This window comes from Triticum aestivum, chromosome 5A, assembly GCF_018294505.1.
Source record: "Triticum aestivum cultivar Chinese Spring chromosome 5A, IWGSC CS RefSeq v2.1, whole genome shotgun sequence".
Classification (NCBI taxonomy): Eukaryota; Viridiplantae; Streptophyta; class Magnoliopsida; order Poales; family Poaceae; genus Triticum; species Triticum aestivum.
Window position 1 is genome coordinate 350,447,834 of NC_057806.1, and position 16,052 is coordinate 350,463,885.

The 16,052-nt window shown below is 44.2% G+C and overlaps 1 protein-coding gene across 1 annotated transcript; it reads right to left on the reverse strand.

Moving 5' to 3' along the window:
* Positions 1-8,286: 8,286 nt before the first annotated feature.
* On the reverse strand, positions 8,287-14,033 carry LOC123103318 (calmodulin-binding receptor-like cytoplasmic kinase 3). Its single transcript, XM_044524854.1, has 7 exons — positions 13,079-14,033; positions 11,988-12,245; positions 10,448-10,710; positions 10,056-10,221; positions 9,888-9,977; positions 9,354-9,652; positions 8,287-8,642 (listed from the first exon to the last, which is right to left on the reverse strand). The coding sequence occupies exons 1-7, from the start codon at positions 13,416-13,418 to the stop codon at positions 8,433-8,435; spliced, it is 1,626 nt and encodes a 541-aa protein (XP_044380789.1). The 5' UTR covers positions 13,419-14,033; the 3' UTR covers positions 8,287-8,432.
* Positions 14,034-16,052: the final 2,019 nt, after the last annotated feature.

A 16,052-nucleotide genomic window follows, 5' to 3' on the forward strand; every position in this document is an offset into this window, starting at 1 on the left:
CGCGAACTAGTGATGATCAATAAGTGATCCTGAACAACTTACGAGTCAAACATAACCCTACCGTGTTCTGTTCTCGAACTCACTCAAAAAGAGACGATCGCGGTTACGCATGCGGTTGGTGTATTTTAATTGAGTTTAGTTCAAGTGCACTACGACCGGATATTAAAAATTCACATCTGACACATAACCGCGGGCACGGCTCTTGAAAGTTTAAACCCTGCAGGGGTGTCCCAACTTAGCCCATGACAAGCTCACGATCCGCAGAGACAATCCTCCATCTCGGGACCCTCCGATCAGACTCGTAATCCCGGTGCACAAGACATTTCGACAATGGTAAAACAAGTCCAACAAGACCTCCCGGCGTGCCGACACCCTGATAGTAGCCGCGCGTATCTCGTCTCAGGCCACGACTGGATGGGACATCCTATGAGTAAAACCAGATCCTTGAGTTTCCTTGTGGTGGCCCCGAAGTCTACCCGTTTGGGACCAACACCATCAGCATTGGCCCCCTGTATTATGTTAAATTACTCCTTGGGTAGTGCTAACTCCCTATGCGTCAAATTCAATGTCAGGTTTAGTTATTATGTTGGGCAAATGGTAAAACCAATGTTGGGTCTTGCTGGAAGAGTTTTATTCAAAGCAAACTATCAAGAGGAGCCCATAAATCCTCACCGCGTTAGGGACGCAAAATCAAGGAACATAACACCGGTATGACGGAAACTAGGGCGGCATGACTGGAACAAAACACCAGGCAAAAGGTCGAGCCTTCCACCTATTACCAAGTATATATGTGCATTAATTAAATAAGAGATATTGTGATATCCCATGATATCCATGTTCCAACATGGAACAGCCTGCAACTGCACCTGCAACTAGCAACGCTATAAGAGGGGCTGAGCAAAGCGGTAACATAGCCAAACAACAGTTTGCTGGGATGGTGAAAAAGGTTAGAGGCTATCATGGCAATTTGGGAGGCTTGATAAACAAGTGGTAGGAAGAGCGACATAGCAATAGCATCGAGGCAACTAGCAAAGAAAATATAGTAATGGTATCCAGGGTAATGGTCATCTTGCCTGAAATCCCGCTGGGAAAAGAACAAGTCCATGAAGAAGACGAACCAACGTAGTCGAACGGATCCTCACAATTGCAACGTAACCAGAACTATCGAGAAGAAGAACAACCAGAAAGAAGCAAACAACATGGTAAACGACCATCACATAAACATGGCATGATGCTCAACCAAGTATGATGCATGTCCAGATTAATGAGTCATGGCATGACAAAGTGCAACAAACAATACTACAAATTAAGTGGAGCTCAATATGCAACGAGTTGCATATTGACGAAACACCACATTCAAGTTATTTAGTTCGCTCTCGTTTATGTACCCAACAATATTAAATGTTGTTAAACATGGCAAGAGGTGAAACATAAGTAAACTAACTATTTAGGCAAGTTTAAATGAGACCAGAACAACAAACAACAATTCCGGAAAATCCTCATATGCAATATTCGGATTTGGTATTGTTCTGCCCTAAACCATATTTAGTGTTGTTAAACATGCAAAGTAATGCCACCATGTTAACCTATGCATTTTTTCTACCCCATTTACATATAAAGTTTATTTAATTCGGAGCTACGGTAATTTAGATATGAAATAAACCATTTTAACATGACATTTATGCAAAATAATGCAACCAACAATTTGAAGCATTTTAACATGGATGAAAGTGGCATATTGTGAAACTAGATGAAATTCTAATCATTTTACATGTAAAGTTTATTAGATTCCGACGCACGGTGGAGGAGTTATTAAATGCATGAACTCTAGGGGCCAAACTGTAAAACAATAATTCTCTGGTTATTTTGACAAATTCACAGCAGTAGCAAAAAAACACTACGGGCTGAAACTGAACTGGACTGGTCTAGGGGAGCTGCTCATATCGGGCCTTGGCCCAGGTCGATGGAGGCAGCAGGACACGAGAGGAGACGGGCCGGCTCCAGATCGAGGCGAGGCAGGGGATCGAGCGGGCGAGCTCAACGCTCGTCCTCCTCTGTTTCTACAACGGGACGATGCAGGGCGCGGGACTTGGCATGGGGACGACAGGAGAGGCTAGCGGACGACGGGGACGGCTAGATGCGGCAAGGTGCTTGCTGGGGCAGCGGGCCTCAAATCCGGCGAGGCAGAAAACAGCGACGAGGCTGGGACGACACGAGGACGACACCGACGAGCTCCATGGCCATGGCGGATGGCGAAACTTGGCGGATCTGGACGGACTCGAGGTTAGGGAGGCGGCTTGGCGGCGGGGTTCAGCTCCGATGGAGGGACTTGGCGTACGGACGAGGCCAGGACGGCGGGGAAGAGGTCGGGACGACGGGGATGGCCGTCAGCGACGAACCCCAAGGGCGGTGGTGCTCAATTTCTCCCTGAACTCGACGTGGTTCCCTGTGAGAGAGAGGCAGAGGCATGAGAGAGAGGGGGAAGGAACAGGGAGGAGGAGGCGCGAGAGGAGGCAGGGGAGTGGGACGGCCTGCTAAAGGTGGCGCCTGCTCGCCAGAGATGCGGGAACTGCTGCTGCTTGTGGGGGTGCTCGGGGCAGGGGCTTGAGGATACGTGTGGTCATGCTCCATGAGGTGCTCGAAGCAGGGGATGCAGGGGCGCGGTTCCCGTTGGAGCTCAAGGGAGAGGGCGCCGCAAGGCGGCTGGCTGCGTGCGCTCAGGCGTGAGGACGATCCCCTGGAGCGGGGAAGGGCGAGGCGGCTGCGGTGTAGTTGGGTGGATGGATCAAGGGGAGATGGTGGTTGGCCCAGGATGGATCTGGGAGGATCCCAAGGTGGGAGGCGAGTGGGTGGAAGGCTGGCGGCGGGGACGAGACTGATGGGACAAGCCTCCTAAAGATTAGGGTTGGACTAGTTTATTTATAGCATGTGGTTTAGGTTAGGGGCTATCCTAGTCCCTTCGTCGTAATCAAACGGTCCGAGAAAAACAAGCTAGGAGAGACCAACAAATAACCGAAGATATTTTAGGGATATTTGAGGATGATCCAGACCCATCGGTAACGACAGCCCGGTTCGGGTTCGGGGGCAAGTTTCGGACACGCACGCGAGGGGGGTTTGAGAACAGTGCAGAGAGGGTCAAAGGGTCGGACAACAAAAGGATGGTTGGTTTGAGAAAGGTCAACATAGGTGAGGAAGAAGCGCAACTACAAATGACTACGAGTTTTATGAAAACATGCGGATGCAATGCACATGATGACATGATGAAATGCAACAAGCAAATAAAACACACAGTGACAACAAAAAACATGGAAGGCGTCTGGGGCGTCGGTCTCGGGGTGTCACACATGATATGCTCATTTCCATTTGGATGACATGCTTTGCATCTCACATGATCCATGATTCTAGTACTTGTATATGTATTTGCAAGCTTGGTGGAGATATAATTTGTTATTTCCATGTTTGCTTTGTGCTCCATGCCTATGATGATACTTTGATCTTTTTTGTGTTCGTTATTTCAATATGTCATGTGCATTGTCTATGCCTATTATTTGCTCACATGACATGATTTCCATGATTTCATCTAGTGTGTTGCATCTTTGCTCCACTAGTTTGTACGACTTGATTACTATGATTGCTTGCCTTGTTGCATCACCGATGATTCATACTTGCTCGTTTCATGCGGTTGATGAAAACCATTGCCATGCTTTGCAAATGATTGCTATTGCTTCTTGTCATATATCTCCATGTGTTGCCTCTCTCATGCTAGATTTTCCATGTATTGAGTGCAACAATGCTTTTAGTCTTGCTTATGAGATTGCCCCCATAGCATTCTCGCATATATTTGGAGATTTTGGCATATTTCTTGTGAAGCATGCTTGCCTTAATTGTTTGCACCATATACCTAGTGCCATGGATATCGCCATTGTTGCATCATATTATTCATGCACTTGTGCTTCTAATGTTTATGTGCAAGAGAAGAGAACCATCATGATGGATGATGTGTTTATCTACCACGCACATACGTTGTTTGCTTTCTTTTGTGCATGTGTAGGATACTTCGACTTGGTGTCAACTTCCACTTCATGTGAGTTGACCATTCGAGCTCTTGTGAGCGAACCACTTGCGACCGACTCGCTCCTACATCACACTTGCTTGTGCTTCGGCGTTGTGAAGGATGCATAAGGACATGCTTTCAAGGTGATATCCTTCTCTTTTGAGAACCCCCAAACCATGAGCATGAATATTGTGGATCATACTTCATGTGTTGCTTGCACCTTGACATATTGCACACATGCTAGAGATCTTGCTTCAACTTATCATTGCCACATTGCCATGCCTCATGACATATATACCTTGTGTGTTGCATCCAATTCTTGGATTGCTTGCTCCTATAATATGCTTGGTTGCAACAATGTCATCACTTCACATATGCCATGCCCCATTGACTGCTACATGCTTGCCTTGATTGCCTCACACATGTTGAACAATTGCTCTTTCTATTGTGTTAAGTGTTGCTCGAATTTCACTACACCCTATGCACATTATGCTTGGATTGTCTTGCCACATGTGTTTAGACACTTCATTTTCTTTGGTGTTGTGAATGGTTCATATGCATACCATAGACCATCTGTTGAGCACTTTATGCATGCTTGCTATGAACATAAGGTAGATGTTTGTTCACTTGTCACACATATTAGCACTCTACCTCTTATTTGCATGCTTGTTTTCATGGTGCATTCCATTATGCTCAATCCATATGCTTACATGACATGCTACAATCCATTGTCAATCCATATGCTATGCTTGATGATGACACTTGTTGGGTCAATCACCGCTTGAATGCTTGGTTTTGCACTAACGCTAACCACATTTGTTCTTCCAAGTGTTTGTTCTATTTACTCCATTTGAAGGAATCACGAGACGGTGCGGCATTGGAGAGTGCCCATTTCGAGCTTCAAGATGACGAGTGCTTGGTGATCGTCCACTTCTACATGACGACGCCATCTCTTTCCCATGGTGATTTGGTTTTCGATCCGAGGTCGGATCTTTCCCAAGGGGGAGAGGATGAGATGCGGAGCATCCTACGGACATCACCATGTTAAGAATCCATTTGGCAAGTGACATGTGCGACATATACTTCACATACATACAGGTGAATCAAATCCTTTACACGTGCTCTCTTGACCCCTTCGAGGATGTTGTACTACTTGACCCTCCATCGTGCATGCATAGGTATTGTCGAAGCTTCACGAATGTCGAGGAGGAGTGCAAGCGCCAAGGAACAACTACACCATCTACGAGGGAAGTGTGGAAGAGAAGACGGAAGAAATGAGAAGAAGATGGAGTAGCTACCGGAGACAGGCCGGATATCCAGGCTCAGCCGGATCATCCGAAACCTCTCCTGGATCGTCCAGCTACGACGGCGATGAAGACGGCACGGACCCATCCGAAGCCGGATCATCCGGGACTCCGCCTGGGTCATCCGGACCCCTGATGGCCTGATCATCTGGCCTTGCCTGCATGCCTCCGGGCCGAGGCCCATGTACCCATTCGCCCACCTAACTTACCCATTCTCCTTAGACTATAAATAGACCTCCTCCTCCCCATTTTTAGGGTCAGCAAATATGATAGCTCATTTCTAGTTGAGTTTTGCTCCTACCACTACTCTTGAGAAAGAGAGACACCACTCCATTGGAGTTCAAGACCTCCTTTGGAGAAGATCTCGAGGGATATCAAGACTCCCCCCCTCCCATCGGGGAAGGATCATCTAGACCATCAAGACCCCATCTCCTTTGGATTTGTGATGAACTCTATCTAGTACTGATTTCCCTTTGTTGTTCATGTACCTTGTGGATCCATGTGTTTGTTAGTCTAGTGGATGTGTGATTGGACTTGTTCTTGAGTGTTTCCCCTTGTGGTTTCTCTCCCCTTCTTCATGTGTTCTTCGTGTTCTTCGCGGGACCCTCCTCCAAATCATGAAAGATCGCCCCCTAGGGTTCCACCCTACATCACTTGTGGATGGAGCTCTTCGGCAACAATGGTCTCTCCTTCTGTGTCGTTTGCCCATCTACCTTCTATTTCCTTGAAACATTTGCCTGAATGGGTGTCATTAAAGCTATATCTTCAGCAGCGAGCTGCCATGTGTCCAGTGAGCTCAATTTGTCGGTGCCTGTGGAGCCCAGAAGACGGTGATCTGGGCGGTCGCAGCCGTGGCATAGGGGACTTGCTAGCCGGCCTCCATACTTGGGGAGGCGAGGCGGCCTCCGGTGCATGGGGCGGCGGTGCTACGTCTGTGAGCTGGAGACATAGCCGGTGTCTCTAGAAAAGGCGGAGGATAAAATATGCTCGGGTACGGGGTGGAGGTGGGGGTCTTTGAAGCTATGGCCGGAGGAGAAAACGGACGGCGGTGGCCGGAGATCGGGCTGGTAATGGCGGACGCCGTCAAAGGAAAGGTGTGGTCAATCGAGGTGAGAGAGAGAATAGGCGAGGGAGAAATGAACTGGTTAGGGCAATTTGAATGTTATATGGTGTTTGGTGGGAGGGCAAAAGGGTAAAACATCGATTTGGAGCCAGTTGAGGCTGCGAGAAGCCTCTATTTTACGGCCGCGGCTTCCGTGTTGTTTTCGCGGAGCGCTCCATGGAAGAGCTGCGTAGAGCCGGCCCAAAAATTGCATGTTTGTTTGGGCTCCGGCTTCTTTGGGCCAGAAGCTGCAGAAGCCACTCCTAGGAGCCCAAACAAACACACCCTAAGGACCCAAATCTTAGTACACCGACACAATCTTACAGAGGCTATGCAAACATGCTATCTCACCCAGGAAGCTCTACATAGCCGGCTGTTTGGAGTGCTCTATGGAAAATTCAAGTCCCATGTAAATTTCTAATATTTTATTGGAGATTACTGCATGGAATCGTCCAGCTAAAAGGTATACGTGCAAATATGCACATTGGAACAGTTAGTGGATGTTTGATCTATCATCAAGACGCTAAAGATGGTCGGCATCTTCTATTCCAATGCACACATGCCAAGGATCTATGGAAGCGCCTAGGCTTGGATGACCTTATCTCTTCAGCGATTCATGTTGATCGGTCTAGGTTGGTTATCATGGAACATTTGCTTCTCCTAACATCTAGTCCAAGCTCAAATTATGCCAAGTTTGGATGTTAACCAAGTCCTGGCGGAGGGCTGGTGGTGCTTTTGGTGGATCAGGCGCCGAATTACGCATAATGAAGCTTCTCCTTCTCCACCACCCTTCAGATGATCGCTCTCTGTCATAGCAATAGCAAGCAACTTCCAGCGAGCCTGGAACTTGATCACGAATGGTCCAGACCTGAGCCGAAATTCATAAAACTAAAAGTTGATGCGGCGTTTTTTGAAGAGGAAGGAGTAGGAGCAACAGCAACCATCATAAGGCACGAGTGAGGTAATTTTCTGGCAATACAGTGCGATTATATCTATTTTGCTGCTGATGATATTACCACTGAGGCAATGGCAATGCATAATGGACTGGAATTTGCTAACTCGCTAGGTTTCCATCGGGCAGAGGCGGAACCAGACTCCCTACAAGTGATCACCTCCGTGGAATCAGACTCCCTACAGGTGATCAACTTTTGTATTGGCCAATCAAGACTGCCTACAAGTGATCATTTCTTTGGAATCAGACTCCTTACAGGTGAACAACTTTTGTATTGGCCAATCAAGATGGTGGGACGCAGCATCTCAGCAGATGCTGCGGCGATCTTTGCAAAAGTTTAGACTTAGCTTCAATGATTGAGAAGGTCTCTTGTAAACATTGTTTTTGTTCAGCTAATCAAACAATGTGCTAGCTAATTTTCATTACTATAACAAGAACTCGTTTAGTTGGACTGACAAACTCAATTACTGTAACAAGCACATTGTCTTGTCAACAAGCTTGTGAATGATGTAATGTTGTTTTGATATTAATAAAGCTTGTGGGTGATGTAATGTTGTTCTGATATTAATAAAGCTAGCCATGATGACCTTTCCTGTAGAAAAAATTAAGAAACATGGTCCGTAGTTTTGCAATCTAAAAATATATATGAAGTTCCCATTTCAACACTTCCATAGAAACAACAGGGGGATACTTGCTTGGTTCCAGATCAAAAAGGGAAAGATTTTCACTTTCAATACGGACAAATTTCAAATTTCATTTTGTCTGTCTAAACTGAGAACAAACTCCAGAGAGAAATTTCATGCACGGAGTGTATGGCACGCGCGCACAGTCAGCAAAGAGGACAATAAGTCCACGGAGAAAGAAGACTGCAAAGTGGTTAGGAAGGAAGACACAAATTGCTGGTTCGTCTGTACATTGTTCAAGAGCACATTCCATTCTGTGAGCACAAAACATTACCATCAAGATGTTCATGGAAAGAATTTGTGTATGCTCCGGTCGTGGTTAAAAGAGCACATGATTTCACGCTCTCCTGACGCTCTTCCCATACTCTTTCCTGATCTCCCACAGCTGCTCCCCGACCTCCTTCATGGTCGGACGGTCCTCCCGCGTGGGAGCGGCGCACTGGAACGCCAAACTCAGAAGCTTCTCCAACACCTCCTCGTCCACGCGGTCTTCCAGCAGCGGGTCCAGTATCTCTCTCATGTTGCCTTCATTGAATTTCTTGAAAGTCTACGGAAAATACAGAGTTAAATGAAATACCCATCATCTTTCTCATGTTGGGAACACAAATAAAATGAAATGTCAACCTACTTTTTCATTGCAAGTGAGTTTTGCTAGAGATCTGCTGCTATGATATTACATGTACTACCTCCGTCTGGGTTTATTGGTCCCCTTCGTATTTTGTGTCCAATGTTGACCGTAGATTTGACTAACACAATATATATTGTATGTCACAAAACTTATATTGTCAGATTCATATTCAAAAGAGGTTTCCAATGATACTACTTTTTTGGTATATAACTTATTTTTTGGTAGTTAAATCAAAGGTCAAACTTTAACCCAAAATACAAGACTAATACCCAGACGGAGGTAGTATATTTTAAACTGAGCACAAAGTTCTGAAAAGATAAGATTAGGTCAATAACAGCATGATACCTCTAATAGTAATACACCTTTCACGATTATTGTCTACTAATATGTCAAAACAGTTATAAAAATATAATTGTATAAATATTGACTGAAATAAATCTATTAACATCATTTACACGTGGTAAGTCTAAATAACTCTGTGTATGGTACTGGTCTAGTTTTTAAATGTTAGGTACACATTCCAAAATGACATTCTGAAGGGAATGATAAGAGTACTGACAAACCATACTTTATCATTACTAGAACTGATAGTCATGCATTGGAAATGAAAGAAAAAGTCATCTAACATACCCATCTGATAGTAATCCTCTCTTCAGCGGCCCGCTTCAGCTCTACAGGTCGACGGGCAGAAATAATTTCTACAAGAAGTATGCCAAAAGAGAAGACATCACTTTTAGGAGTGAGCTGGTACGTTCTTAGGTACTCAGGGTCCAGGTAGCCAGCAGTTCCTTTCACTTTCGTGGAGATGTGTGTCTTCTCTGTGTCACTAGGGCCACTTCTAGCAAACCCGAAGTCCGACACCTTGGCCCGGTAGCTGTCTGTTAGAAGTATATTTGATGACTTCACATCGCGATGGATTATTGTCTTCTCTGTTCACATTATAGAAGTTCTCAGTCCCTCAAGCATTATTTCCAATAACAAATTTCATCAAAACAAGTTTCCGAAATTGCCATAGCTAAATAGCTAACAAAAATAACACTGCCATATGCAAAAAAATGATTAACTTAATTCATTCATATTATTCACTAAGTTCATAATGTTGAATCTAACGTATTTAAGTTGCAGTGCATCAATATCCATGGAACAAGCATGTAGATTATCTACCTGCATATAGATGGAGATAAGTGAGTGCATGAGCAATATCAATCGCAATTTCTAGGCGTTGATTAAAATCCAGGGTTCTGCCATGTTGGCCTGCAGAATGAACAAATACATATAAGTATATAACAGTTGAGGCTTAACCAAACAGCAAGGGCAGGAAATGCTATTTACCATCGAGATGTTCTCTCAAAGTGCCATTTGGAACATACTCAGTGATAATAATCCGCTCATTTCCTTTATCAGTATAACCCAGTAATCTCACCAAATTCCGGTGGTCAATCTTAGCAAGCAGTTCTACTTCATTGCTGAACTCATCACTGGGACCCGCAAACTGATCCTGTAATAAATAATAGAACCAATTATGCGTCGCTAGCAGAGAACCAAAGAACTAAAATCAGAGTTTCCACCTGAAGAAGTGCTCCTAGTAACTGTATAAGTTGTGCCACATCTCATCCAAAAGAAAATCTTAATTGAGCAAATATAATGAACACATACGCAACCAAGACAGTTTGATAAGTATCAATAATAACAGCAAAAGATAAGAAACAATAGCATGTCACTACCTTTTTAGCTCTCTTGACTGCAACAACCTGGCCATCTGACAATACAGCCCTGTAGACAGTCCCAAATCCTCCTTCACCCAATTTAAATGAATGTGAGAAATTCTGAGTCGCCCTGAGAATCTGCTGGACACTTAAGTCAACAGATCCAACTCGAGCAATATGTGGAGACGGTGCGAATCTAGATGGGCTTGGAGGTATTCGATGTGGAGTTGGTGGGATCTTCTCGGATGATGTGCTTACGTCGAAGGATGAAAGAGAATCAACTGTAAAGAAACATTTGATTGTTTAGAGAAGAATGCAACAAAGGTTAACAGTGGACCGCAATGGACACTGTCATAAAACATTGATCCTACAAACCATTTAACAGTCGGAGGCGCATTTCAGAACTGAGATAGTTCACGCAATATGAAAGTATTCAAATGCTTCCCAAAGTGGTTAGCTATAAATTTGCAAATACTCTGTTGTGATTCTTCCAGGGAACATTTTAGTCCAAATAAAACTATACATTGCTTATTGATTTTCATATCGGATAGATGGATATAGATTAATATGGTCAACCTACGTGAAAAATGCAGCGCATTAACTCTGTCAATGATCTGTGTGCAATGAGATGAAAGGACATCTAAACTGAGCCAGTAAGATGAGCACCGCATGAGAAGAGCTATATAATATTGAACCAACATTACGCAATGGAAGATTATTAAACTTGACATAGGTATAACATTTTATAATCTCAACAGAAATCATTTCCTCATAAGTTCACACAGCGGGTGTGGAAATGGTATGGCTGACCTACTACGGAAATGGACACTGTAGTTAGGAGAAGCTGGGCTGGTATCTAACAGGTAGATAAAAAGTTTGCAAATGCATACAACTGTGAATCAACTTTTGATAAGCCTAGTATCATAGCTGAACATTAATTTCCACACCTTAACTCCAGCAGATATTAAAGTTGATGGTCTGTTTGCCATCTTACTTCCTCTTCACTGAACCTAAGTTGCTGGCATGTGGGGTCATCTGCTCACACTCTCCACTATCTTGTGTCATTGTGTGGGCTCTCTTTTTACGCGTTATGATCAGGTTTACGGTATTCTATTTGTGCATTGCCACTTTTTCTGAAGTTCAGTCTTTTTTTCGCATCAGTTTTGTATGAATATAGACGTTTCACATGATTATACTAACATCACTTTTGTAGCAACACACAGGCGTCCAACTAATAACTAAAAAAATGTGTGATTTGAGGGTGGTGGTGTGAACATCACCCAATATCAACATCTTTGTAACCAAACTCTCATGCATGCATTATTATTGACCAAGCATACCCAGTATAGTGCTTGAACAAGATAGACTTTTTTAAAACGATTATCCCAAATTAGCCTACTCCAATTTGAGTCCAGACAACTACTAGTATTTTGGTGTATTTACTTTTGATCCCACTACAAGGATGACAGCAAGAATTGGCTTTTCCCAAATATTAACGGACAATAACACATTTGTTGCAAAAGGAAAAAGGACAATAACACATGATGTATTGACTCACCAGCATTGCGCTGAATGGATGTAGTATTGTGTCTTCTTCCTTCTTTTCTTTCGGCGTGAAAACATGGGAGCATGAGACCACAGCATATGAGAAGCACACCTGGCACAGCCAACAGAGGATCCTCTTTTTCGGAAGAATCATTGGCATCATGTTTATTTTCGTGTAGACCCATGTTCCTACATGGGTCATCTTCAGCTTTTGCGCCATTCTCTGACGACTGCTTCAAAAGCCTCCTTGGTATGTTTGGAGTTGAAGTTACTACATTTCATAACAAAGCATGTGTGTAAACAGAACTTAGAAAATATACAAGTAACTAGAATACCTACGAGGAATTAGGTAACGATTTATTTATAGAGGAAATAGGCACTCATTCGAGCTGAAGATGACAAGAATCTGAGTGGTGGGTCTGTACACCCACGGCTCACATTAACGGATATAGTCAGTTTATGGCATAGAATAGAAGTGGCATTCCCATAGAACCAACGTCTACACCAAAACTAAAGAATAATAGTAGGATGCATGAATGCTAGTGTTACACGAAGTACCAACAACAGCTTCAATCAGTACAATTCATGTGTTGTAAACCGAATCAGTCAGTACAATGCATGTGTTGTAAACAGAATCATACCTCAAAATTCAGATATATGGTACTTAGGTTGTGTTTGGTATTGTAGTGCATTATGATAATCCTATTTGTCTTGACCAGCTTTTGCCAATTTTATCATTTGTATAACCTGTTTTCCCCTATTGCTGTGCCAATCTTTTCATACTTGATGGTAAATTTATAATATAGGCTCAGCACAGCACAATCCAGCAACCGCAATCAAGCATTTTAAGTCGAATATAAAACAGATTCAGGTACAGCAACTAATATTTGGCTAGACTTGACCAGTCACTTTGTCCATTTTCAGTTCAAAAAGTCACTTTGTTCATTACTACTCGGTGCATGCCAGGACATGCACCGGGTCATCAAATGACCAAACTTCCATATATACTTTGCCAATTCAAGCTCTTATACAAACATAAACATATCGAACAAACTGCGGCAAACTGCGGACACAGCTGAAGCTAGAAACCTAGAAGCCACTCACCATAGCTCGATTGACTCCCATCATCGCCACAGTAGCGCATCCACGCACTCCTCCAAGATTGCGACCGCTCATCGCAGCTGAGGCAACCACTCCCAAAGTAGGACCGGAGCCTGTCGCAGCCTTGAGCACGGTCCTTCACCAAAACCCCATTGATGGACAGGTTTTGACGGCCATCAGAGGTCTCCAAGATGGAAGCTTGTTCATCTCCACAGGCCCATGAAAGGGTTGGCTCGGACCCGGAAGCCAAAGCCAGAGACGAGCAGAGAAGGAAGAGCAGAGCGAGCAGATGGACCAGAGGAGACATCGGCACAACGAACTGGACCGTAAAATTCACAAGCATCTCATGCCTGAGACAAGCATATATAGTACTTAAAAATGGAGATGCAAGAGTGGTCGCAACAAAGTTTGCATCCCCCTTCTCCTCCAACACAACGAGGACAAATTTTTTTGCCTCCAAGAAGACAAAATGAAGTCAAGGCTATTAACTCGTGAGCAAGGGGACACAGCTAGAAGCGAATCGGGCTATTCCGCGGCGGATGAACTGGACGCCAATAAAGCGCAACAAATCAAGGAAGACCTAGGAGTAGAAAACCTTGACCGAATTGGAGCGAGCGCCGCAGCAAAAAAACAACAAGACAAGCAAATCTAATCTGGGCTGAGCAGGAAGCAGAACGCCGACTAATCTGGCTACTTTACCACTCGAGGATCGGGGCTGTGGGGATCAATCGAGCGAGCGACTGGGTGTTGCTCAGATCGGGAGAAAGGAAGGAGAGAAGGAAAGTGCGGAGCAGTTGGGGGGCAGACGGAAAAGAAGAAAGGAAATATCTTTGCAGCTCCCTACTCAGCTGAGCTGAAGCGAAGCCCGAAGAAGGTGGGAAGAGTTGGAGGGTCAAGGCAGAGACTGGAGAGGCGGGGTGGGGTGGGAACCGGCGGCGCCGGTAACTTCCGGGTGGCAACGTCACCGGAGGCTGGCAGGTGCGGACCGGGGTGTGAAACTTCTAGCAGCAGGTGGCAGCGTCACTGGCTGGGCCGGGTTGCTCAGCTTTCTGTTCTAGATTTGCCCAGCTGTATTGAAAGTTTGGTACGAACTTCATTTGCCTCCACCTCTCTTCACCCTCCTCTCCACTTTGACTCTTTTCTGTTACACTCTTCCTTACCGTATGGGTTGAGTATACTGCATAATGTTAATTTCTTTTTACGAAATGGAAGATTCTTAGTATAATCAAATAACATATGATCATCAGCAAGAAGATGTTTGTTTCGCTAATTTCATCCCGTTTCCCTGATTACATTGGCACCACAAAAATCGGTCCATGTGTTTAATTGCACTAGACCGTAATGGATACCGTGTAAATGAGTATCACGTCAATTTTCACTTGATTACGCCCATCCCACCCGCAACCTCATTGCGTTACCGGAACACTCCCACCCTCGGTCTCATCCACCTCCCCTGATCATATCCGAGAGATTTCCTCTGCCGACCACTAGCCGTGGATCTTGTGATCTCCTCTAGCATCCCCTTCGACTTCCTTTTATGAGCTAGCTAACGCGCCACAGGGGAGCGGGGAGCAGCAGCGGTCGGCGGTCCTCGCGACACGACATGAGGAGCAGCTGGAGTCCTTCAACATATCTCCACGTCATCATCTTCCTCCATCCCCAACCATCAAGATCTCGTTGCATGCATCCTACACTCCTTTGCTTCACTTCCTACTCTTGAGGATTGTGCACCCTCTAGACGGTTATACTGTTGAAGAGCATCTAGAGTGTGGATTCGCCGAAGAACTAGTCTGTGAAGATACGGAGATCACCTCAAGATCTACCACGAGTGATTGGATGAGTTATGGGGAACTTAGTTCAAGGATGACAAGGCGGAGAATTTTGTGTCTTCGGAGATGGGGTTGAGCCTCTCCAACCAGATTTATAGTTGTGCTAGCAAGTTGAACTGGGTGAACACATGGCATTGTCTTCTAAGAGCAAATATGTTTTATTTCTTCACATTGTTTTACTTGTTAAATTCCTTTGTGTTTCAAAATACTTTCTATTTCTATCCTTCTTTGTGATTGATGTGAAGACTATGCATATCTACATGTTTAGTGTTGTACTTTGTTTAGCTTTCTCAAATGCATCTTCTTGTTTGTTAGTCTCGAGTACTTGTACTTCTATTTGGTCATTTGCTTGCTCGCACACCTCTATCTCTATCTCAGGAGTTTTGACTTGCATCCTAAGTAATTTTTCTAGTTATTCCTCTAATTTGCCTTTGTGTTGTTGTCTTGTTATTCTTCTATTTCCTATAGTATTTCAAGTTTTAGAAGATTTTTTAAAATCACACATTCACACCCCTATGGTCGATAACGTTGATCCTACAATTGGTACCACAGAATGGTATTCACTTGTCTCTATGTGATTTTGGTTTAATCATTTGGAGTTACGTGAAAATTTAGAGGTGCTATGAGGAGACCTATCATCAATTGCATTGATTACCCCTACCGAAAGCACAAGATGTGATTTCATATCAATGATACCGATGAATAACTCTGGTGAAAGGATCGGTATGGTCGACTAGAGGGAAGGGTTGAATAGGTGACTATCAATTTTTAACTTCTTTTAACAAATTAAGGCTTGACGAGAAAATATGTTGTATAGATATGCAACTAGGTGTTCAACCTATATGACAAACACAATAACAACACTAACAAAGGCAAGCACAAGATAGAAATACAATAAAAGCTTGCACAAAGTAAAGGTAAGATGTAACCGCAAGTGGAGTCAATGGAGACGAGGATCTGTTACCGAAGTTCCCTCCTTTTGGGGAAGGTACGTCTTCGTTGGAGCACTGTGGAGGCACAATGCTCCCCAAGAAGTCACTAGGACCACTGTATTCTCCTCATGCTCACGCACAATGCAAGATGTCGTGAATCCACTAGCTATGCCCTTGAAGGTGGTGAATGGACCTTTACAAACAAGGTTGGGGATC

What these genes read in the sequence shown, in the direction of transcription:
- LOC123103318 (XM_044524854.1), bottom strand. Translation starts at nt 13,418, where the DNA reads ATGCTTGTGAATTTTACGGTCCAGTTCGTTGTGCCGATGTCTCCTCTG. An exon ending in TGGGAGTCAATCGAGCTATG is followed by an intron (nt 12,246 to 13,078) that starts GTGAGTGGCTTC and finishes TATGAAATGTAG; the next exon opens with TAACTTCAACTCCAAACATA. An exon ending in CAGTCAAGAGAGCTAAAAAG is followed by an intron (nt 10,222 to 10,447) that starts GTAGTGACATGC and finishes TATTTATTACAG; the next exon opens with GATCAGTTTGCGGGTCCCAG.